At 38.0% G+C, this 25831-nt stretch overlaps 1 protein-coding gene across 1 annotated transcript in view; it reads left to right on the top strand.

The window, feature by feature from the left end:
- Chuk (component of inhibitor of nuclear factor kappa B kinase complex) overlaps window positions 1-25831 on the top strand; it is a 35315-nt gene that overhangs the window by 4454 nt on the left and 5030 nt on the right. The window contains exons 3-18 of the mRNA XM_021216299.2: window positions 1395-1509; window positions 2970-3039; window positions 4495-4583; window positions 5670-5759; window positions 5877-6001; window positions 6188-6295; window positions 6839-6974; window positions 12724-12918; window positions 14647-14749; window positions 15406-15529; window positions 16194-16345; window positions 18785-18846; window positions 20962-21071; window positions 21662-21711; window positions 24642-24738; window positions 25158-25305. Coding sequence (XP_021071958.1) covers window positions 1395-1509; window positions 2970-3039; window positions 4495-4583; window positions 5670-5759; window positions 5877-6001; window positions 6188-6295; window positions 6839-6974; window positions 12724-12918; window positions 14647-14749; window positions 15406-15529; window positions 16194-16345; window positions 18785-18846; window positions 20962-21071; window positions 21662-21711; window positions 24642-24738; window positions 25158-25305 — 1774 coding nt within the window. The remainder of the gene's footprint in view (window positions 1-1394; window positions 1510-2969; window positions 3040-4494; window positions 4584-5669; window positions 5760-5876; window positions 6002-6187; window positions 6296-6838; window positions 6975-12723; window positions 12919-14646; window positions 14750-15405; window positions 15530-16193; window positions 16346-18784; window positions 18847-20961; window positions 21072-21661; window positions 21712-24641; window positions 24739-25157; window positions 25306-25831) is intronic.

Below are 25831 nucleotides of genomic sequence, written 5' to 3'. Positions count from 1 at the left end.
GAACAGGGGAAAAGCTGGCATATCTCTTAAAAAGTTGCCTTAGAAGTTGGGTTTCATTTCTCACTGCATTCTGTTAGAAAAGAGTCACTAAGAAAAGGGCATGTGCTTAAGGAGAAGAGAACCGGGCTTTTGAAAGGACAGTGGATATATTTTAACTTTAATAGCGTGCTCCTATCAGTAATACGCTTTAGGGATCATTCTTGTGGTTGTCTGCACACTTCTGCTTGGGGTATTGCTCTGTTTTGTAGATAAGAAGGAAGAAACACAGTCACATGGCTGGTCCTGGAGTTGAAATGAGCATTTTCTGACTTGAATTTTGTGTCAACTCACTTTATTTTGACTTTCAAGCTTGACAAAGTGGCAGAGTTAACAGGAAACCCAATAATGTTAATTCTCAGATCCTGTAATCAGCACTAGTTTCTTTAGTTCCTGGGACAGGAGAGACTCTGTACTGTTTTAGGGCTTTATTACACTGTGATGATGAGTGCGGAGATTAAGATTGTTATGTTAAAAACCAACCAACCAACCAAGAAGAAATGGGTCAAAGAAAGAGATAAACAGTTCAGAACACTTACTCTTCTTGTAGAAGACTCAAGTTGATTTTCAGTTTCTAGTTCCCACACAGTAGCTAATATATAACCGTCTTTAACTTACTTTCCAGGGGATCAGTACCCTTTTCTAACATTAAAAAAAAAAAAAAATTAAGAACTGTTGAAGTCATAGCCGGGTGTGATGGCGCACGCCTTTGATCCCAGCACTCGGGAGTCAGAGGCAGGCAGATTTCTGAGTTCGAGGCCAGCCTGGTCTATAAAGTGAGTTCCAGGACAGCCAGGGCTATGCAGAGAAACCCTGTCTCAAAAAACCAAAAAATAAAAAAAAACTGTTGAAGTCAGCAAATAATGTGATTCATAATTATTGAAACCAACTTACTTGTATTTAAATTTTAAACTGGAAGGAAATCTGTTTAGATGTTTAGTATTCCTCAGGGTCAGATTTAAATCTTCATTGTCAACCTACTTGCCACATGATTTTATGTTACCTAACCAATTAGTGCTTCGATTTTCTCATGAATGATACCATTAACAAATATACTTGTATTAAGATTATTGTGACAGGTAAATTAGTTGATATATGTAAAAAGCATACTGCTTAGCACACAGAAATGTGATAGTAACAGCGATGATATTTTTCTTATAAATTTGTTTGTTTTATAAATTCGTTTGTTTTAATCAGACAATTCAGAAATTAATAGCCTTTTAGCTAAGATTTAACTACAGTACAATCAGAATTTAGAGTTTTATAAGTAAAACCAATCTTATCTCAGTAGTTATCAAATCCAGTCCCTCTTCATTGGAAAACATATTTTTTATTGTAATGTTTTTTTTTCTTGTTAGGTTGGACCATGCAAATGTTGTAAAGGCCTGTGATGTTCCTGAGGAATTGAATTTTTTAATTAATGATGTGCCTCTTCTAGCAATGGAGTACTGTTCTGGAGGGGACCTCCGGAAGGTAGTGTGGATGTTTTGAGATACTGAGATAATAAATCACAAACATTAGCAGTTTCTGAGTCATATGTGATACGGTCATCGAGAATAAGGATAGGCAACTGTAGTCCTGCCACCCATTCTGTAAATACACTTTTATTGGAGCATGTTTATGGCTGCTTATGAACAGCTCTAGATTTAAGTAGCGAGACAGAGGTTATTTGACTTCCAGAGCTTGAAGTACTTAGTATTTGACTCTTTACAGAAAATACGTTAACCTTTGTCTTAATGATTTCTCTTACTGTGCTAAAGACCACAAACAAAAGCGACCTGGGAAAATAAAAGTTTATATGTTTTCTGATCACAGTCCATCACTGAGGAAAAGCAGGGTAGGAACTGAAGTGGCAACCATGAAGGAACACTGCTTATTGGCTTGTGCGTCATTGCCTGTTCAGCCTGCTTGCTTATACAATCCAGGACTGTCTAGAGGTGGCATATTTCCCACAGTGGGCTGGGCCCTGCTACATCAACTGTGTATCAAGAAAATGTCCCACAGACTTGTCTACTGGCCAGGATGATGCAGGCCTCGCCTCAAATGAGCTTTCTTCTAACTTGTGCCAAGTTGGCAAAAACCTAATCACTATATACATCCTAGGTTTGTGTATGGTCTTTTTTGTTTTTGTTTTTTGTTTTTGAGCAGGGTTTCACTATGGACCCCCTGGTTGGCCTAATACTCACTTTGTAGACCAGGCTGGCCTTGAGATCTGTCTGCTTCTGCCTGAGTGCCACCTTGCTTGGCCTAGAACATGTTTTTTTTTTTTTTAAATTGTTGTTTCTGTGCTGGACATTTTAAATAAAAGTATCAACGTTTGTGGGACTTATTAAAAAGGTTTTTTTTTTTTTTCGAGACAGGGCTTCTCTGTATAGCCCTGGCTGTCCTGGAACTCACTTTGTAGACCAGGCTGTCCTCGAACTCAGAAATCAGCCTGCCTCTGCCTCCCAAGTGCTGGGATTAAAGTTGTGCACCACCACTGCCCGGCAAGTTGTCTTTTATATTATAATCATTCTTAATATTTGATTTTAAATGTATCTCTTTGTCAGCATTTTCAATTTCAAGTGCTATTGCCCTTGTCTTTACTTATTTTATTATTATTATTAATTTTTTTCTATACTTACCTTTACTTCTTATGAGCCTTCTCATAAAATATATTCAACCTCAGTATGGATTTCATAATTATTTTTTACCCTTATATCTCTTGTCATTGTTACAATTTTTGAAACAGACTTTCAGCATAACCCATGTTGGCCTTGAACTCATGGTCCTGCCTCATCTTCCCATGTGCTGACCATATAGACATGCACCAGTCCTTATAACTTCTTTATTATGACTTTTTTTTACTTGAATATTCTCTGATGGTATAGTGATTGATGATTTTGGTATTACTACTCAACAATAGTAGACTTGTTTTTTCCTTTTTTCTTTAGCTACTCAACAAACCAGAAAATTGTTGTGGACTTAAAGAAAGCCAAATACTTTCTTTACTGAGTGACATAGGTATGTAACTAATACTAAAATATCATTGCAATTAAATGCCCCTTTGGTACACAGAAACTTCTGTGTGCTTCTTTGAAGTGAAGGAGAACTGTTTATATACTCTACAAAGCATATGGATTTTTATCATCTCTAAAAAAATTAGAAATATCCATTTCTTATGATGCTAATGAAAACTAGCACATTCTGGCATTTGTTTCTATATGAGGGGGTTTGTTTGTTGTTTGGTTTTGGCTGTGTGTCGCTGTCTAATAAATGTTCCAGTGATAACAGAAGTGGTATAAAACAGCATTCATTTCATCCCCTCTCCCACCTTCCCCCAACACTGACATAGTAGTTTTGTTTATAGAGGAATTACATCTTTAGGAGGATAGGTCCTCAAGTTACCTTGAGATGAATTACTACTGAAAAAAATCCCTAAAATAACCATGATCTAGACCTTTAATGAAACCTCAAAAGCCAAGAATTAATTTCCCTGTGTGTTTTGGTGTTGCTTCTTTTCCTGGGTCATGGGCAGTAAAGTCTAGTTTAAGAATGTGATTTAGGGGTTACAGGTATTTCCTCAAAAATTGATCATTCCATTTGCTTTTAATGTTGATTCCAATAAATGAGTATATATTATAATTTTTCTAGTGTTTATTTGGTGTTATTGAACTTCTGGTGAAGAAAATCTGAACTACTCTAATGATAGATCGTATAAATGTGGGAGGATGTGGCATGTTGTGGTATGTGTGTTACATGGGGTGTTGAGGTATATGTGTGGCACATGGGGGTGATTGTTGGTGCACACTCACAGGGGCATGCATCTGGAGGCAAGGGCAGGATGACAAGTGCTCTTGTTTTCTTACCTTGATTGTTTTCAGACAGGGTCTCTGACTGAACTGGAAGCTCCATGTTTCGACTAGGCTGGCTGACCAGCCAGCTCCTGAGATTTGCCTCTCCCCACTTTTAACCCTGCTGGGGTTATTACACAAAGTCATATTTGACTATTTTATGTGAGTGGCGGGGGTTTGAACTCAGGTCCTTGGGCTTTCACAGCACTTGCTTTGATCCACTAAGCCATCTCCATAATGACTCTGGACATAATTTTTGCATCAGTGTAGATCTATAGAAAATGTGAGCTAAAAACTGACTGTAGCTAGACATGGTAGCACATACCCTTTATTCCAACATTGGGAGACAAAGGTAGAAGTTCTCTGTGAGATCAAGACCAGCAGGCCAGCCAGGGCTATATAGTGAGACCCTGTCTAAAAGCTGAGTATGTGGGACATGCCTGCAATCCCAGCACTTGGGAGATAGAACGAGAGGATTAAGAATTGGAAGGGATCCTCTGCTACATAAGGATTCCATGCCAGACAGCACAAAGGACTTGGTCTCAAAAAACAAAACAAAATGTGATGCGATTTTTTTTAAACAGTATTTTCTGTTACTTCACAATACACTTGAAATTTTATTTAGGATCTGGGATCCGATATTTGCATGAAAACAAAATTATACATCGAGATCTAAAACCTGAAAATATAGTTCTTCAAGATGTTGGTGGGAAGGTAGGTGAAACCTGGAGAATGTTCATGCTTATTGTTATAGTCTTCCTGATATATTAAGTCCTTAGAGACTTTAGTGCCCTTATTAATTATATACACATAGTACTTTATAATTTTTCTATTGCGGTCTTCACTGAATTAAACTGTAGAGTTTTTTAATTCTGGATTTATTATTGTATTGTTCCAGATATATTGTTGTTGTTGCTGCTGTTGTTATTTTATGTGTATGTGCGCCACATATGGTGCTTGTGGAGGGCACAAGAAGAGGGCATCAGAGTCCGTGGGTCTAGATTTACAGATGGCTGTAAGCCATTAGTGAGTGATTGGAATTGAACTCGAGTTCTCTATAAGAGCAACAGGTGCTTGTAACTGCTTGGCCAACTGTGCAGCCCCTGAAGTGTAGTTTTGTGGTGACATTTTTTTCTTCTCTATGGAACAGTGACTTCTTAGAGAAGCATCTGTCTTGCTCATCTCTGGACTAGGAATGTTGACCTAATTGTGTAAGAAACCTTGATCAAGGTTATATGGTTAGCCAGGCATATTACCTGACATTTGTGATAACAACTTTTGGGAGGTTGAGGCAGGAGGGTTGATGTAAGTTTGATGCCAACTTGTGTTACAGTGTGAGACCCTGTCTCAAAAATTAGCAGAAAGATTAACAACGTCTAAATAGTGGTCAGCCTGTGAAACTTAGTCCTTGTGTTGTCTCAGAGCCCAGGTTCTTTACCGTCATCTCTCCAGTTTGTAAAAACATTGGTACCTTTTTTTTTATTATAATTATAATTATGTTATTTTGTGTACATGCATGCATGTATGTGCTGTAACTTGTATTCAGGTAACAGGACAACCTGCAGGAGTTAGTTCTCCTCTCATATGGAACCTGAGGTTCAAATTCAGGTCATCAGACTTGGTGTCAGGTGCCTCTATCAGCCGAGCCCTCTCAGTGGTTCGTTCACCTTTTTATTTTTTGCTATGCTTAGACCCTTATACATTGAATAGGAGCAATCTGTCACTAAACTACACCCCAACCTACCTTCCTTTTACAGATATTTCAGCAATTTAATACATGGTATGTCTTATTATTCACAGACAATACATAAAATAATTGATTTGGGTTATGCCAAAGATGTTGATCAAGGAAGTCTCTGTACATCTTTTGTGGGAACATTGCAGTATTTGGTGAGACAGTATTTCTTTAATTTGATTATTTAAAATTCTCCTTGTTATTTCTTTAGTTCAAAACAATAATAGCTCTTTTCTTACAATGTTGGCACTTAAAGCAATTTCTATTTTAAGGCCCCAGAGCTCTTTGAAAATAAGCCGTACACAGCCACTGTGGATTATTGGAGCTTTGGAACCATGGTGTTTGAATGTATTGCTGGATATAGGCCTTTTTTGCATCATCTGCAGCCATTTACCTGGTAAGAAATGATGAGAACTTTGACATAATTAATGGTAGTGGAAAAATTTCAGTTGTTTATTTTTCTGTTTCTTTCTATAGTGGTAAAATTATCTTTTAACTCAGAATTGAATGAGATTACATGGTGAGAAACCTTGAGAGTATTTGTGAGAATCAGGTTGTCAACTAATGTATCTTGGTTTTGTAGGCATGAGAAGATTAAGAAGAAAGATCCAAAGTGTATATTTGCATGTGAAGAGATGACCGGAGAAGTTCGGTTTAGTAGCCATTTACCTCAGCCAAATAGCCTTTGTAGGTAAGTGGAAGATGAGATAAGTTTTGAGAGTGGTTGTCTGTTTCGGGTAGCATTATCCAGGAGACCTTATCATGAGGGTGAAAGCATTGTCTGTCTGTCACATGAGGTACATGCCTGGCCTGGTGGAGGAGCTGGTTAGTGTGACTGAGAAACTGAATTGTAAGTAAGTAGTAAATATAAATAGCACTGTGATTAGTGATTATCCTATTGGATAACACAGATGTGTTATCCAATAGGAGCAGAGACTATTGCTAATCAACGGATTACCTTAGAAGCTAAGAAAACCCAAGGAACAAGGAATGAAATGGCTTCCCTGAAGATTAAGTGTTGGGCTCATTTTTGGATTTGCCAGTCACAAAGTGATTCAGGGATTGTGGCTGGTTTTTTTGTGGAAGAAATTTTGTTTCTTGTCATTACACGAATTATTTGAAAGTTAAGATATAAACTGATACTGATAAGTCATGGCAAGACAATGGACAACCATTTATTTGGAACATAAAGCTATTCACATGGTTTTGTTTTTTTTTTTTATTAATTTTTCAGTTTAATAGTAGAGCCAATGGAAAGCTGGCTACAATTGATGCTGAATTGGGACCCACAACAGAGAGGGGGACCTATTGATCTTACTTTGAAGCAGCCAAGATGTTTTGTATTAATGGATCACATTCTCAATTTAAAGGTCAGTTTTAATGGGCTGCATTTTAGAATAACTGCATTAACACGTTGAAAATGAGCATAAATTTATTTTAGCTATCTTGGTGTCCATTTAAAAATGAATATTGTATCCTTAAAGTGGATAATTTTTCTTTAGCCAGGTTTTTCAGGTGTGTAAAAGTAACTTTTATTTGCCAAGTATAATTGTTGTTTCAGAGGCTTAATGCTAAAAAACTCACCCTTTCTGACTGTTTCTGAACTCTGGCTTGCTGGTTGAACTTAACTGTTCAAGCCCAAATGCTTCTCCAAGCTGACTGATTCAAACTGGCTTCTTTCTGCTTCTGACTAAATTGTTCTGGTTGGCCTCAAACTAGCTCTGGCAATCTGTTCTAATCTTCTGCCTTCTTATTCTCTGGCTCACTCTGTTTTTACCTGCAACCTGTCTTTGTAGAATAGCGCCAAGTAAAACTGCCTCCTCTTGCTCTCTCCCTCTCTTTTCTGTCTGTTTTCGTGAGACATGGACATACCCTGTCTCTGACTCATTCTGTCAAATCTCTCTCTGATTCATCACTTTGTCTGCTACTATATTAGATGTCACTTTCCAAGATGACTGCTACTATCTACAAACTAACTTTCTAATCTTTAGGGATTTAAGGTGTGTACACTAAGGGCATGTCTGTATTCCAGTCAGATCATACTGTAATCCAGCATGTCTGCATTCTAGCTGGATCACAGAGACCTAGAATTGTGTGTTTGTATGTGATCCCTTGCCAGAGCAGCAGTGCTGCTGGATTAAACTTCCTGGGTTTCCCCTTCTGACGTTGGTTGGTGCCATTACCACTTCATTTCTTGGATTTAATTGTACTGGGTTTGGATTGGTGAGGAAGGCTCCTACTTTGCTCACATATGTATCTTGTGGTATAACTTGCAGTCAGTACAACATGGACTGCCTCTTCTGAAAATGCCTTTTTACTTCTGTGTTCAAGAAACTAACACATTTTCCTTTTGCTTGGCAAGTTACATTTAAACCAGTCTGCTTGTAGCCAGCACATAACTTGTCCCTGCATCTCTTAGCTTCTCCCTCCTCAGTCAGGATTGTCTTGTCATCCACTGCTGCTCATGTCATCAAATCCTGTGTCTTCAGTTGTGCTTTGTCACTGCTAACCTGCCCAGGACGATCTGCACTTTGCACATCTCACCTATGCTGACTAGTGTATCTTCAGTTACTTTTTCCTTAGGTGGTCTCTGTCACACAATTAGTCACTTAATGTTTTCTGTGTTCTCTGAGTATTTCTCAACTTTTTTTTTTTTAAAGATTTATTTATTTATTATATGTAAGTACACTGTAGCTGTCTTCAGACATTCCAGAAGAGGGCGTCAGATCTNNTTACNGATGGTTATGAGCCACCATGTGGTTGCTGGGATTTGAACTCCAGACCTTCAGAAGAGCAGTCGGGTGCTCTTACCCACTGAGCCCCATTTCTCAACTTTTTTTTTTTTTTTCCTCAACTTTTATTTGTAACTTTTTACTTAGATTTTTATTGATTTTTGTTTTATTATTTATATAATATATTCATATATTTATTTTATTTATATATTTCTGTATTATATATTATATTTTATATATTATATTCATTTATATATAGAAATATACATTTCTATATATAAGTATATAAAATATATTACATTTATAAAATGTGTATAATATGTACCTACCTGAACAAATTATTGTGTTTATTATATATTATAGAGCATATATGAAATTTATAACAAAAATATAAATATATTAAAATAAATTATATATATTTACACAATAAATAAATAATTTATAATGATTTACTGATTAATTTGTATTATTACTAGTTGTATATACTGGCATTCAGTACTGAGAGGGCATGTATCAAGTTTTTAGTATATACTTATGGATATGAATGAGAGGTATAGGTAGTTTTACATTTTGTCTGAGAAATTTTTTCCTGGCTAGAAAATATAGGTATATACAGCACATATGAAATCAGACATTTCCTCAAAAGGAATTTTATTTTAAAATGTTTCTTTGATATGCATATATACTTTTACCTTTTATTAAATGTGAAAAAATATACATATTAATGAAATGGATGTGGTTTTTTTTTAATATTTTTTTAAGATTTATTTATTTATTATATGTAATTACTCTGTAGCTGTNTTCAGACACTCCAGAAGAGTGCGTCAGATCTTGTTACAGATGGTTATGAGCCACCATGTGGTTGCTGGGATTTGAACTCCGGACCTTCGGAAGAGCAATCGGGTGCTCTTACCCACTGAGCCATTTCACCAGCCCGGATGTGTTTATTTTTATATAAAGAGTTTTAGCTGAGTATTTGATACTACAGGAGAGTAGAGTTGATTGATGCCTTGATTTTATTATGGTCATTGCTGAAAATGCTTCTTCACATAAGTATTCAGTACAAAGTGACAGGCACATATTGAGGAACATTGCAGAAACTGGAAATTCTGGTCTAATCCCAAGCCAAAATTCATTTAATAATTTTTAAAAAAATTTTAAAAATCAAAAGTTTACAGTAAATACAATCTAAACATAATAATCTGATACTTACTTGATTAAGAATATTAGTAGGAAAATATTAAAAATCTTTGTTTTCTCTAATTAAACCACTATGCTTTTATAAGAACAGAAGATTATATGTACAGTAAAAGATGCTACAGTCCATAGCATGCAGTCATCTAAGATCTCAACTTACATATTCCAAGAAGCAGTCATTGGCTTCCTGTCAAGGGAAGGCGGGCACAGTGTAAACTGCATGTTTTTAAGGCTCCAGTAACATCACACAGTGGGATACTAACGGGTACTGCTGCGAATGCTGTGATGTGATTTTGTACTAACAGTTGTTGTGCATTCGGAAGTGTATATTTATTATACCAAATTCTTTTTTTTTTTTTTAAAGATTTATTTATTATTATATGTAAGTACACTGTAGCTGTCTTCAGATGCAGCAGAAGAGGACATCAGATCTCATTACGGATGGTTGTGAGCCACCATGTGGTTGCTGGGCTTTGAACTCAGGATCTTCGGAAGAGCAGTCGGTGCTCTTAACCACTGAGCCATCTCTCCAGCCCATACCAAATTCTTTGTGACCTGGACATTCCTATATGTTATGTGCTCCTATATGTGGGGTCATAACCCACAGTTTAAGGAGCTGAGCCCATAGTCAGACTTTTAAAATTGGATTGAGAACTCATAAATGTGTAAAGTCCAATCTTGACATCAGCTCAAAGTAGGATTTTGAGGGCATATTGTTACTATTCTTAGCTGACACTGAAAAGATCTGCCTTCTGTTTTTGTTTTTCTAGATCATTTCTCTATGTAGCCCTGGCTGTCCTGGAATTGACTGTAGGCCAGGATAGCTTGAACTCAGAGATCTACCTGCCTTTGCCTTCCTAGTGCTGTGATTAAAGGCCTGCACCACCATGCCTAGCCAGATACTGGCTTCTCAGCTCGGTTCTCTTGTACTGTGCCAAAGAAAAATCATTCCTTAGTGTGTAAGCAGTGCAGAACTTAGCCTCTTATTTCTATGTTGTTTTTAAAAATATTTAGTTGTCCGCACCAATCCCTCCCCACCACCCAACTTACACGAATCAAAGTATCACCCCTGCTTTTTAAAATAGTTATTCTTAGGCTTACATTTTTTTGTCTCTGTTTTCTAGTTTTGTTTTGTTTTAGTTGTTTTTTGAGACAGGGTTTCTCTCTGTAGCTCTGGCTGCCCTGGACTTGCTTTGTAGAGAAGGCTGGCCTCCAACTCAGAGATCTGCCTGCCTCCCATGTGCTGGGATTGAGGGTGTGCACCACCACACCCAGCTGACTTACTTATTTTATTTTATTTATGAGTGTTTTGCTATGACTTCAACATCAGCACGGTGCCTGCTCTCGTCCCCTTCCCTTCTCTGAAGGAGTCTGCAGCCTTTGCTGTAGAGTATGGAGAAGGTGTCTCTTGTTATTTGTGGTTCGTAAGCTTCTGGTTTACAGCACCACTATTGTCCTGTCGGTGAATCTTAGCAAACCTTCTCTTTATTTTGAGTAAATGGATACCTTTTTCAAAGTATCAATCTTAGGAGGCTGACAGAGGCGGACAGATGTGAGTTCCAAGTCAATCTGTTCTGCAGGTCTACATGGCAAGTTCCAGACCAGCCAGGGCTACATAAGATAAGTAAGGAAATTGTGGAGGTTTTAAGCATACTTCCTAGGCTGGAACTAGGAGTAAATTTTGTAGAATTAGTGTTAATAGGGATACAGAAGAGTAGGAGAGATTTATAGGCAGGGCATACAATGAGTAAAAATACAGAAGCATGAGCTACAAAGCAGTTTAATGTTATTGGACACTTTTCTAATGTATTTTTAGATATACTGTACCAGGAAGGCATATGCTGTCTGATTTCATAGCAACAAAATAGTTGTTGAAATATTTTTCTTTAAGAAAGAAAACACTTTAGAGAGTCTAAAACAGTTTATGCTTCAGGTGCTGGAGAGAGAGCTCAGCTGTTAGAGAATGTGTGTCACTCTTACAGCAGACCCAAAATCTGTTCTCAGCGTCTACATCAGAGAGCTGACAAACCACATGTAACTCCAGAAGGCAGAGGCCACAAGGTCTCTGAGTTCAAAGTCAGTCTGGTCTGCTGGTCTGCTGGTCTGCATACCATGTTCCAGGCCATCTGTCTGCCTTTGCCTTCTGGGTGCCAGAATTAAAGGGGTGTGCTACCAAGATCCAATGGGGATGACATTAGCTGAAATACTTTTTCATTCTTAGGCAGTCTCTTCAGCCGTATGTACGTACGTATGTATGTACGTATAGGTTTTTTCTAGTACCATTAATCCAAAATCCCGATCTTTTTCTCTCACTGTGCCATTAAGTGGACATGAGACTGTTTTCTTGTCCAGCTTTGGGCCTTAGGCAGATCACCACCCCAGAATTTGGTTGCATGAAGAGAATAATAATAATACTTTTTCCTGTTGAAAGAGAAGCATCTCTTGGGTTAGATGATTGTTTCTTGAGGCAACATGAGGTAGTTAAGAGTTCGTATCCAAGCTCTACCACTCATCTGTGGGTGAGAAGCCTTTGCTGAAGGGATCAGAGGCTCTAAGTGCAGGGATGTCATGTGAAAGCTCTTCACTCTGTGGGTTTTATTTCTGAAATACTTCATAAAAGGGAGGATTTCCTTCTAGGTCTGGGATAATGATTCTTGAAATAAAAGTTTTAAACTAAAATTTCTGTGGGGTTTTTTTTTGTGTGTGCATTTTGAACTAGAACTTTGAAATTTATTTGGTAAAACTAATTTTTGGCTGGGCTTGGTGGTACATGCCTTTGATCCCAGCACAGGGAGGCAAAGGCAGGAGGATTTCTGAGTTTGATGCCAGCCTGGTTTACAGAGTGAGTTCCAGGATAGCCAGGATTATATGGATAAACCCTGTATCATTAAGCCAAAATGCACCTCCGCCCCCCCCCCAAGTCCAATAACCAACCAGTCAAACAAACAAACAAATAAAAACACCAAAACTACAACCTCATATTGTTGTTTAGAAAAACAGATCTGAGCCTGGCTCTCATAAAGTGTCATTTTGTAAGTATAGAAGGTTTTATTGCTTTGGAGAAGGAGCGAGCCTTATCTAGTACTGAAATAATTCCTGTGCTTAGATTCCCCCCCTTGGTAATCTTTCAGGGAATTGTTTATGTGATAAATGGTCAATAAACATGTTGTTGTTTTTTGTATTTATACAGATAGTGCACATCCTAAATATGACTTCTGCAAAAATCATTTCTTTTCTGTTACCATGTGATGAAAGTCTTCATTCACTACAGTCTCGAATTGAGCGTGAAACAGGAATAAATACAGGTTCTCAGGAACTTCTGTCAGAGACAGGGATTTCTCTGGATCCTCGGAAACCAGCCTCTCAGTGTGTTCTAGATGGAGTGGTAAGTTCTTTGTGAGGGCTTGGGGGGAGCTGGGGATCAGGGTTTTGCCTCATAAAACTGAAATCACAGGCCTAGGCTACCTGTCCAGGGCTTCTTTGTTTTTAGTTGACTAGTGTATTTAGTTGTGGATGATGCTATAGTTATTCAATACATGTGCATATTATGCAGTGATTAAATTCTAAGAGAAACAGTTCATTCCCTTGGCTATTCTATTTCTGTGTATTGGAACTTGCAAACTTCTTTTCCTTTACTTATATTAAAATATAAATATAGACTGTAGTTATCCTTAAGTCCTGTAGAAACGGAGAATACAAATGTGATGCACATGGCTAGGCAGTGGTAGTGCATGCCTTTAATCCCAGCACTTGGGAGGCAGAGGCAGGCAGATTTCTGAGTTCTAGGCCAGCTTGGTCTACAGAGTGAGTTCCAGGACAGCCAGGGATACACAGAAAAACCCTGTCTCAAAACAAACAAACAAACAAAAAGTGATGTACCCACATTAAAAGTGCTGTGGTACATGCGTTTGATTCTCAGCATTTGGCAGGTAGAGAGCCCTGTGAGTCCAAGCCAGTCTGGTCTGTATAGTAGGTTTGAGGCCAGCCTGGGCTATGTGAAGAGACTATGTCTCGAAAAAGTTTTCCTGTAACTTGTATTTTGTTTCTTCTTATATTATAGATGTATATATAATATACCCATCTCAATTATAACTCATAGACTTAATAAAAATAAATTTAAATCAGTATAAAAATATTTCTATTCCTCATGTCCATTACCTTTTAGATTTCCATTCTACCCATCTCATTAATCTACTTTCTGCCTCTGTAGATTTGCATGCCTGTATGTGTGTGGGTATATATGTTTATGAGAGTCTACATATACATATGTCCTGTAGAGGACAAAGGTCAACCTCGGTGCCATTCCTCAACAACAATCAAGTTCTCTAATTGGCTGCAACTTACTGATAAGGCTAAACTGGTGGAACCACCATACCCAACTTTTTTTTAAAAACATAGGTTCTGGGGAATCATACTCTGGTCTCCATGCTTATATAACATTACTGATGGAACTCTTTTCCCAACTAGCATTATATATTGAGCTTTATCAGTGGTACAGTGTGTTTGCCTTTTTGAAAAACAGACTTTCTGTGTAGCCCAGGCTGGTCTCCTCACCCTGTCCTGTGCTGTGGTTACTGTGCTCCTAATCTTTGCCTGTTGATTACTACACATAGTGTGCTATTCTGTGGATGTATAGCCTTTTGTATTTGTTTTTTGTTGGTTTTTTTTCTCTCTTAATTGCTAAAACTAGAAAAACTTAGTATTTTCTGTTTTTCTTAACTTTTAGCAAACAATGATGGTGTTTGTTATAGCATTTTAATGTTCATTTATTTATCACATTTTTTTCTTATACCTCCCTCATCCATCTTGCCCTTCTTTTGCTGGCCTTCCTCTCCCCAAACACTCCCCCTCCTGCTTCGTCGTCACATAAATTCCATTACCCGCTTTCCACACCTTCTGTATTTGTTCTTTTTGGGTCTGGTGATTATTTTTCATTTTGGCCAATATATCTTTTTTTCCCCTAAATTAAACCTTGGGCTCTGAGTCTATAAAGTATATGTGAATACACACTGACTTTGTTCATTGCATTTCAAAGAAGGAAATCTGGTGCTTAAAGATTTATAAAACCTTGAGTTTTCAAGAATCTTCAAATTTTGGTTTGTTTCTTTTTTAGAGAGGCTGTGATAGCTACATGGTTTATTTGTTTGATAAAAGTAAGACTGTATATGAAGGACCATTTGCATCCAGAAGTTTATCTGATTGTGTAAATTATATTGGTAAGTAGAGTCCAGTTAGTAGCTGAACTTTAATCTTGAAATCACATGATTAGTAGATATGATCTTTTAATGTTTTTGTTTAGTATCAGCATCTGTGGTTTCTATATATGGTTGACATGGATTTAATGTAGTTTGGGAGGTGTGAAGGTAGATTTAAATCACCATAGCTCCTTCATGTAGAAGACCTCCCTTCCCGAGGCTAGGGCTCCATCGAGAGGAGAATGAAAGCCACTGGTAAGCCTACTCTCTAATTGTTCCTTTATTTTATGTGTTCAGATCTTTACACACAGCGTATCCTCTGAAGCAGAGCTGGTGGTTTAGGAGATAATAGCTGTTTTTCAGAACCAGAAAAAACTGGTGGACTATGGAGGAGATGGAATTTGGTTTAAAGCTTGGAAGAAGTATAGAATTTGGATTAGTAGAGACAGAAGGCATATTCTTGACTGGAAAGAAGCAAGGTTAAAATAAAGATGTACAGGAATAATCTCCAGTTCCTTGAGAGAAGCAGTTATGTCAGTCATACAGCCCTTACAGCTAGTCAGGCAGTAAATTCTTTTTAGCATCTATGGGATTAATATTTGGAAAGGGACTCACAAAGAATGAAATATAATGTCCTTGGAAGTAGCTTACCTCCCTTAATACCATCTTACTTACAGTACAAGACAGCAAAATACAACTGCCAATCATACAGCTGCGGAAAGTATGGGCTGAAGCAGTGCACTATGTATCTGGTCTAAAGGAAGACTACAGCAGGCTCTTTCAGGGACAAAGAGCAGCAATGTAAGTGGATTGGTTTTGAAGCATAATGCCATGTGTATCATGTACTCAAGAATTATTCTTGCCAGGTTTCATTGAGCAGGACTATGTACAAAGCTAAAATATTGAGCATTAATTAAAAAAAAAAAAAACACAATGTGTTTATGTGCATGTGAATGGGTATACATGTGGAAGCCAGAGGTTGATGTTGGGTATCTTTCCTTTAGTGTTTTCCCACCTAAGTTTTGAGGCAGGACCTATTACTAAACCTTGAGCTCACTGAGTTAGACTGACTAGCCAGTGAGCTCGTAAGATCTGTGTCCCCCCAAGCCTCTTAGCACTGGGGTTACAAGCACACGCTACCATGTACTAAACTGAGATAATTCATGCATGCAAGGCAAGCAGTCTACCCACTGAGCTGTCACCCTGATAATATTCTAACCAGACTTAGATTTCTTATTAATTGTGTAAAATCACTCAGCTGTAATGACTTGGAAGTAGTAGTTGCTGAGTGATCTCAGTTAAAGAAGATTGTTTATCACATACACCACAGGCAGGACATAGGGCAGCTAATTCTCTGAATTGATAATAGAAATTTAGGTTTTGGAGTTTGGATACTGTATATTTGCAAATTGTTATTCAATGTTTCTGAATGTTGATAATTTTGTTTTGTTTTGCTATGGCTTAGGTTAAGTCTTCTTAGATATAATGCTAACTTGACAAAAATGAAGAATACTTTGATCTCAGCATCACAGCAACTCAAAGCTAAATTGGAGTTTTTTCGCAAAAGCATTCAGCTTGACTTGGAGAGATATAGTGAGCAGATGACTTATGGGATATGTAAGTGTCTGGCTGTAATGTATTTGTAAGGAATGTCTAGTCTTTCAAAACCATCTGCTCTTTGGTTGACACATAGCCAGTTACTTAAATTCACAACAGAACAATACACAGGATAACTTAAGTCATCAAACTGTTTTTGTTTTGAGGGTTAGTTTATTTAATCCCTTAATTGAGCAACTTATTTCATAATTGTAATAAAATGATGTAACTCTAGAGAAGATGAATAATACAGAAGAGACTTAAGACTATGAAATTTAAGTCTTATTTTAGAAAGACATACCGAGTCTATACTGAGATGACTTCTTAACAAATATTGTACTGAAATGTGTGCTTCCCCCAATTGGGGTACTGAAACCAAGATCCTTAAGATAATGGTAGGAACTTTGGGAAATGATTAAGTCACAAAGGGACCTTCATGGAGGAATCGTTTCCTTTAACAAAAGAATGAGAGAGATTCCTGCGCACCTTTTGCCAAGAGAGGACACAGAAGGCAGCCATCTAGGAGCCAAATCTTCTCACTTTCCAACACTGTGAGAAATGAATTTCCATGGATATTTGCCACCTAGAATACATTTGCCTTTGTTTTCTAGTTTTGTTCTACCAGTGTAGCAACCCAAATGGACTAACACAGCCAGGAGAATCTTATTAATCTGTTTTTCTGTTTAAAATATACATACATACATACATTACAATTTCCAAGGTCATGTTTTTTTCTGACAATCTGCTGTGAAGGTTAAGCTATTGTTTTCTCATTGTACACAGTCTTCTGACTCAACCTCATCTTCCCTCAGATGTGTTATGGATTTATAAAGAGTTAAAATTCAAATAAACTGAATTTGCTGATTTCATGAAACATCTCTTTTTTAAGGAAGTAGGTTCTGCTTATATTTGTATTTGACAAAGTTATGGATATCTCAGAATATCCAGTTAGTGTCCAGTTAGTGACCAGAAGTGTCCAGTTAGTGAATATGTTTATCTTCCAGTGCTATTTCTTTGTTTGCATATTATAGGCATTCTTGTGAATGACAAAACATAAGTATCTCATTAAGCATCTTTGACTTGCATACCTTACAACTAGTGAACATACTAGTTAACATAGTGAAATAGATCCAGTTGTGCTGATACTAACATATCAGTCAAATATTTGACAGTGACTATCTTGTTACTTTTTTCTTGTAGTGAACAAGGCAACTTATAAAAGAAAGCATTTAGTTGGGAGTTGTTTACACAGGGTGAGCCCATCACCAGCATGGTGACTGGCAGACAGGCAGGCAGGCATGGCTCCAGATTAGTAGCTGAGCGATTACATCTGAGCCACAGGCAGAGAGAGCTGACTGGGCCTAGCATTGACTTCTGAAACTCAAAGTCTACTTTCACTGACATAATTTCCAACAAGGCCGAACCTCCTAATTATTTTTAAACAGTTCACCACCTAGGAATCAAACATTCAAATATATGAGCCTATGGGGGCCATTGTCATGAAACCACTACAGTGATAATTAAATTGTGGGGGAAAGCATGCATAGATTAGATTATCTTGTGAGAGAATAGAGACTATATCTTGTAACAGTCACATTAGTGAGAACACTTGGAGTAAAGGGGACAGTCCTTCCTTTTTATACTTTTTATAGCTTTTTATGTATTTTACAGTATTGGGAATTGAACCTAGACCCTTGTGTTGTTTTTGATACAAGATCTTTATCATGTTGTCTTGGGTGGCCTGGAATTGATGACATAGACCAGGCTGGCCTTGATTTCCCAGAGATCTCTCTGCTTCTGCCTCCCAATCTGGAATGAAAACACGTGCAGCCAAACTCAAAGCCTTATGTACACTAGGCAACTCCTCAACTACTAAGCAACATTCCTAGCCAACATTTAACTTTTCTGAAACATGTTTATGTATTGATTTAAGATAAGTTTTTTTGGAGGGGAAAAATATATATATATATATTATTCTCCTAGAACTTCCATAACAACTCTGTGGCTTAAAAGAGCATAGATGTAAAAGCTCAGAATTTCATGGCTAAATCTAAAAATCAAGGTGCTAGCAATGCCATGATTCCTAAAACTTGCAAAATCAGATGATTTCCTAACTCCCTGGATGACCAGCCGTGCTTACTGTTCTCCGACTTATCCCTTCAGTTGTCATCTGGCATTCTCCTTTGTGTTTCTGTGTACCCCTCCTCCCCAAGACTGTTCTAAGGACACTGGAAAAGAGTCACACTGTGGTAAGGCCTAGCTTAGTCCAGTGTGCGTACATACACATAGGTGATTAACTTTATAGATTGACTATTTCCGGTGAACTTACCTTCTGAGGTATTGGGGCTTAGGAGTATAGGATGCCTATTTGGGTAAGACACTTTCAACCCATTATGTATCTTTGATGTTGATAGATACAGCCAGGCTAATGTTTAAAGATATCTTTTTTTCTTTTTTTAGCTTCAGAAAAAATGCTAAAAGCATGGAAAGAAATGGAAGAAAAGGCCATTCACTATTCTGAGGTAAAAATCATTGAAATCATTCTGTGTATTTAATGTCTCCATTAGAAATTATTTTTGATTTTGACATATAAAAAGTATATATATTTTCATTCCTGAAATTTAGACAAATATCTTGTATATGCTTTGAAAAGAGAGTGGAAGGTTATCATGGGCTATAAAACCAAAGGCATTGGTAGCTTCATTAAACTCCAACTCCAGCTTCCTTTATTTTATATCTATCTATCCATATATGTGTATGTATATGTATATGTGTGTGTGTGTATTAGGGGTGCCGTCTTTTCTAATAGGCTTGTGAACATTAAATGGAAATCAGTAATGAGATGTATCATTAGTAATTTTTCTTACTGGTTTAAGTAAGATGGCTTCACATCTAGTTTAAATGGGACAGTTCTATTTATACCTGATTTCTTCTCATAATTATCAATAGTACTCTGTTTCATTCTCAAAACTGTATAGGTTTAGAGAACGTATACCTCCTAAGGGAGGTATAGGTAGATGATTCCCTAGGTGGCATATTCCTTTCTTCTCCTGTATGCTCATGGCCTTGTGCTGTCACTTCCCATGGTTCCAGTTCATACTTACACTGAGGATGTGAGTAGGGCAGTTGGTATTGTGGAGCTGATATCACACAAAATGGCAGTGGTTTCAGCGACCACTTAGTTTGTCTTGTGAATGGCACTTCTGTTATTTTGCTTCTCCAGAGGCCAAAGCAAATGCTAGTAGTAGCTGACTATGGTTAGAAGGGAGAAACAGGAGTGTGTTTGTTTGTTTGTTTGTTGTTTGTTTTGAGACAAGATCTCACTGAATAGCCCTAGCTGGTCTGGAATTCACTAGACCAAGCTACCTTTGGCTCACAGAGATAGATACATTTGCCTCTGCCTCCTGATTGCTGGGATTAAAGGTGTCACCGTTGCACCTACCATAAGGCATTTTTATATGAAAGACTGTCAAAAGCATAATAAACCCCCACTATGGCTGAGGAGCAATTAGCAGTTATGGGAAGGGGAGTCAGTTTTCTTTAAGGCTGTGGTCCCTAGTAGTTTGACTATGTCCTATTGTATGGCCTCAACATTCTTTTTTTTTTTTTGGTTTTTCGGTTTTTCAAGACAGGGTTTCTCTGTGTAGCCCTGGCTGTCCTGGAACTCACTCTGTAGACCAGGCTGGCCTCGAACTTAGTTAGAAATCCACCTGCCTCTGCCCCCCAAGTGCTGGGAATAAAGGCGTGCACTACCACTACATGGCCTCACATTCTTTAGTGTATATATGATCATCACATATTGGACCCTGTGGATTATTAAAAAAAAAAAAAAAAAGGCATGAAGTTGGAAGAGGTACAAGGGGGGCTAGAGGGGTAGATCTGTGAGGAGTTAGGGGGAATAATGGGAGTAAATATCAAAATACATTATATATACCTATGAATTTCTCAAAATTTTAGTAGATTATTATTATTATTATTATTATTATTATTATTATTATTATTAAAATAGCTTTAACCAGTCTAGTGTGCTTTATACTGTAATCCCATCACTCAGGAAAGTAAGACAGGAGAATTACAGCTTCAAGAATAGTCTAGGGCTGGTGAGATGGCTCAGTGGGTAAGAGCACCCGACTGCTCTTCCGAAGGTCAAGAGTTCGAATCCCAGCAACCATATGGTAGCTCACAACCATCCATAACGAGATCTGACGCCCTCTTCTGGAGTGTCTGAAGACAGCTACAGTGTACTTACATATAATAAATAGATAAATCTTTTAAAAAAAAAAAAAAAAGAATAGTCTAAGCTGGGCTGGGCTTGGTGGCACACGCCTTTAATCCCAGCACTTGGGAGGCAGAGGCAGGCNGATTTCTGAGTTTGAGGCTAGCCTGGTCTACAAAGTGAGTTCCAGGACAGCCAGAGCTATACAGAGAAACCCTGTCTCAAAAATCCAAAAAAAAAAAAAAAAAAAGAATAGTCTAAGCTATGTAATATAGCTGTCTCATTAAATAAGCTTTAACAAAATTACCTTGTAGTAATACATTCAGTTCTACTGCTACAACAGATGCTCTACCTTTTAGACCCGAGCCTTGTTTTATATGGTAGTAAGCCTGTCATTTTCTTGGTTTGTGTCATATTTTAGGTTGGTGTCATTGGTTACCTTGAGGATCAAATTATGTCTTTGCACACTGAAATCATGGAGCTGCAGAAGAGCCCCTATGGAAGACGCCAGGGAGATTTGATGGAATCTCTGTAAGAATGTATCTGTGCTGTTGGTCTTGATTTTATAATATTTTGTTTGTCCTTCCTACTTATGGCTGGGCTTTTCTCACCTCTAATATATTCCTATGATACGATTTTCTTAAAAACATTAATTTATTTTGTTGGGAAGAGGTGACATGCAGCACATCACATTGTACATGTAGAGATCAAAGGATAAAAAGGTGAGATGATATTTCTCCTCTTCTACCATGGTGGGCCCAGGACTTGAACTCAGGTTGCAAGCACCTTTACTTTCTGAGCCGTGTCTCCAGCCCTTAGAATATCCTAAAAGGAAGCTATTTCTTAGTTATAGGGAGTTTGGGAAATAACTCTCTGGATTGTTATCTCCTCTGCGTGTGTGTTTAATGTATATTTAAATTACAAATGATTTCCCCATTTTCTTCCCTTTTGGTCCAAGTATAATCTCCTAACTCCTCTGTTGAGGCGAATTTCCTAAATGTCTAATTAGAAACTTCAGATTTTCTCTCTGATCACAAGCCATGATTTTTTATTCAAGTTGTGTATATTGATCATTAAATTACTTGCACATACAGAAAGATGGTTTTTGTTCTTTTTTGTAGGGAACAGCGTGCTATTGATCTCTATAAGCAGCTCAAGCACAGGCCTACTGGTAAGACTCTTCAGTCACAGTGTTTAAAGGTGGTTTAGGAAACACCCTGACTGAACAAAGTGGGTAGATTTTAATGTTTTCATAGTAAGATCCTGTTTTGGTATTCTTTTTGCAACATTTGTGGCACAATAGCTTTAAATTTATAAAATCTTAAAAGATTAGAAGAGGAAAGTAATAAGGATATTGAAGTAGAAAAGTTTTAAAAGTGAAGTGAAAAGAAAGAAGAGGAGAAAAGAAGAAAAGGAAAAAAAAAGGAATTTAGCATTGGATCAATGAGTAAAGTGCTTGCTCCGATAAGACAAAAACCCGAGTGTAGATTCCCAGCACTCACATAAACACATGCATGGCAACATACCCCTGTGGTCCCAGCCAGTACTGGGAGAGCAGGGACAGATGGGTTCCTGGCACTCAGGGGCCAGCCAGTCTAGCTGAAACTGCAAGCTTAAGATTCAGAGAGATACCTTATCAACAAGTAAGGTGAGATCCGGCAAGGATGATACGTGACGGTGACCTTGAGCCTCTGCATATATTCTCTCCCCAACAAAGGGGAAGAAATAGCACTCCACCCCCTCCCCCAACACACACACACACACACACACACACACACACTAATAAAAGGGTGTAACAGTTGGAGAGAAATACTGCTTAACCTAGAGAGCTTGGAAAGAATTCAACAGAATGGGCTCTGGGTGGGATGGGAAGAGAAGAAGCGATAGTCGATGCAAAAGCAGTTTGTCCTGAAAAGCCTTGCCTTCACCAGCACTGGTCACTGCTCATGTTCTTAGGGGAACAATTTATATTGCACACTGCCAAATACAGAGCACTGTTGTTGGGAGGAATGTAGGTTGGAAACCAGAAGCCTTGAATTCTAAATTGGGTATTTTGCTGACTTAATAATCTCCAGTACATCTCCATGTTTCTATTCCATTTTGTGCAAAACAAGTAAAAACCTAGTCTTCTAACTCATTACACTTTGGCAGTGTATTTGAGAACTGTTTATGAAAATCCTTTGGAAACAATAAGATGATATATATTTATCATATATAAATGATACAAAAACACAAAACACCTTTATTTTAATTAAATGTATTTATTTTGAAGGATTACATAAGTAATAAGGGATACCTGTGCTCTAGAATATATTTTTTATTTTAAAAGTTTTATATTATTTATATAAAGTTTTCAAGTTTTAGATTTGAAAATTATAAACATATAGCAACATATAGCAACTTTATATATTTACATTGTTTTTTTAAAAGCAGCATGCGTGCACTGGGTGTTTTGTTTTGTTTTGTTGAGATTATATTTTTATTTTCTGTGTGTGGGTGTTTGACCTGTATGTGTATCTGTGCACCATATGTGTGCAGTGCCCCACGGAGGCCAGAAGAGAGTGTTGGATAACTGGACCTGGAGTTACTGGTGGCCATGGGTGTTCTGAACCTTATGTCTGTTCAGTGTGTGTGTGTGTGTGTGTGTGAGAGAGAGAGAGAGAGAGAGAGAGAGAGAGAGAGAGAGAGAGAGAGTGTCTCTGTGTGTTTCAACATTCTTTAAACATACTGAGAAATGTGCNGAGAGAGAGAGAGAGAGAGAGAGAGAGAGAGAGAGAGAGAGAGAGAGAGAGAGAGAAGAGGGAGATATTCTGGGAATGAAGCTGAGCTGTGGAGGAGGTTTCTGGAATAATTAAGAAAGGACAGATTTTTTTTCTTTTTCTTTCTTTTCTCTCCCCCACCGCCTCTTGCAGCAGTGGGGATCCAGCCCAGAGCCTGTGTGTGCCTGGCAGGCACTGACCTTCCTCTGAGGTCCAGTCCTACAACCTCCTCAAACCTCTTTTCAAACTAAAAGCTGAATTTCAGGTGTCTACTGATCCTTTTTATTAGTACTTCACATTTGGTTGACGTCAGCTCTTTTTCAGATGTAAGTTTTCTGAGCTGTAAACAGATGGCTTAGCATGAAGTTCCCAGCAACTTGTTAGGGCAGTGAAAGCCTGACTCACCCACTGTGCTAAGCAGTGTTAATCATGTAAGAGAACTAGTCTCTTGGCCAAGGGCTGCATCCGTGTTGGAATTTGGGTTAGTAAGGATTAAATCAACCAGACTATTCTCTCAAACACAGGCAACATAAGTCTCTAAGAATTAAACATAGAACCATGCATAAATTTACTTTTCAGAAAATATTTATGTCTGTACATGTGGGTGTATTCATTTGTGTAGGAGTACCCACAGAATCCAGAAGAGGGCATCAGATTCTCCTGGAGATGTTATTAAAGGCACTTGTGAGCCACCTGACATGAGTGCTAGGATACAAATCTGGGTCCTCTAGAAGAGCAACAACTTGCTCTTGACAACTATACCTAGCCTTGTCACTTTACTTTTTGTTGTATAGCTGTCATTGAACTATACTTCAGCGTCTTAGAATTTATAGTTAATTGAAAATTTTTTTAAATCCATGTGTTAATTTAAATTGTGTTGTAGTTTTTCATGGGGTGATGTGAACAGGCCATTTACCCCAGACAGTACACCAGTTACAGACAAGTCATGACTTTGTCCTGGTCGTGTTTGGCAAATCTGAATTTCAGCAGGATTACTTAGAGGTGCTTCAGGAGCTACACTTCTGAAGAAAATCTCTCCTCTTTCTGTCTCTCTGCAAGAGCTAACCTCTTAGGTTCTTGAAGAGGGGTAAGGCCTCCTGCACCCCTCTCTGTGTCATGGCAGACTGTTAGTGGACCTCACCTTACCTATGTAATCACAGCTTCTAAAAGCTCGCTAAGACAACAGCAGTGCCACACTTCAAAGACAGTGTTCTACAGCAAAAGGAGAAATTTTGTAGACTACTTGCAGATTTTTGAGAGTCTTTAAGGAAATTCCTGTTTGGAAATTGACATGTTCTGCAAAGAAGAGGTTATATAAACTACTAACTGAAGTCGTTTATAGATCACTCGTACAGTGACAGCACAGAGATGGTGAAGATCATTGTGCATACCGTGCAGAGTCAGGACCGTGTTCTCAAGGAGCTGTTTGGTCACCTGAGGTAAAAAAAAATTGCTTTATTTCCTCCTAATTTGTATTCCTTAAAAATTATAATACTCCTTTTTGGTAAATTGTCAGTATCTTATAAAACATGGTGATATGTAAGCCCTGAACATATGCATTACTTTTTGTTTTATTTATATGTATGGGTATTTTTCCTGTATGTTTGCCCCATGTGTGTGAGGCCAGAAAGGGGCATAAGATGTGGAACTGGAGTTACAGATGGATGTGACCGGTACTGGGAATTGAACCCAGGTCCTCTGGAAATGCAGCCACTATGTGTCCAGCTCCTACATTCACTGCTTTTGAGATCATCCATTAACTAGTGTGCTGGTTGTGCTTTATTTCCTCTGGGTTGGGCATATGTTATACAGCCTTGAGAGGTGTGACAAGTATCTGACTCTGACTCAATCTTTCCAGCAAGTTGTTGGGCTGCAAGCAGAAGATTATTGATCTACTCCCCAAGGTGGAAGTGGCCCTCAGTAACATCAAAGAAGCTGACAATACTGTCATGTTTATGCAGGGAAAGAGGCAGAAAGAAATTTGGCACCTCCTTAAAATTGCCTGTGTAAGTAATTATTAGTGAATGTAATACTGAGTTACTGTTATTTTTTGCCACAGAGGCTTTTTATTGCTTTAAGGTATGTCCTTTGAATACTTATACTTTTTTGTTTGGTTCTTTTTTTGTTTTTCAAGACAGGGTTTCTCTGTAGCCCTGGCTATCCTAGAACTCACTCTGTAGACCATGCTGGCCTCGAACTCAGAAATCTTCCTGCCTCTGCCTCCTGAGTGCTAGGATTAAAGGTGTGCACCACCACTGCCTGGCAAATATTTATACTTTATATTGGGTTCACATGTTCCTTGTTCAGTATCCAAGTAATTATGGAGATAGGATGTTTGTATTATCAGTCTCCTTTCCAGTGCTGCTGCTGCTGCTGGTGGATGTGGTGGTGGTGGTGGTGGTGGTGGTGGTGGTGGTGGTGGTGGTGGTGGTGGTGGTGGTATATGTGTGGTTTTGTTTGTTTCTTTTGAGACAAAAGCTCTCTCTAGCCTAGACTGGAAGCTAAACTACCTCACAGCAATTCTCCTGCCTC

This window comes from Mus pahari, chromosome 1 (assembly GCF_900095145.1).
Source record: "Mus pahari chromosome 1, PAHARI_EIJ_v1.1, whole genome shotgun sequence".
Classification (NCBI taxonomy): domain Eukaryota; kingdom Metazoa; phylum Chordata; class Mammalia; order Rodentia; family Muridae; genus Mus; species Mus pahari.
The sequence above is the reverse complement of the archived record's forward strand: the minus strand, read 5'-3'. Positions and strand labels throughout refer to the sequence as shown.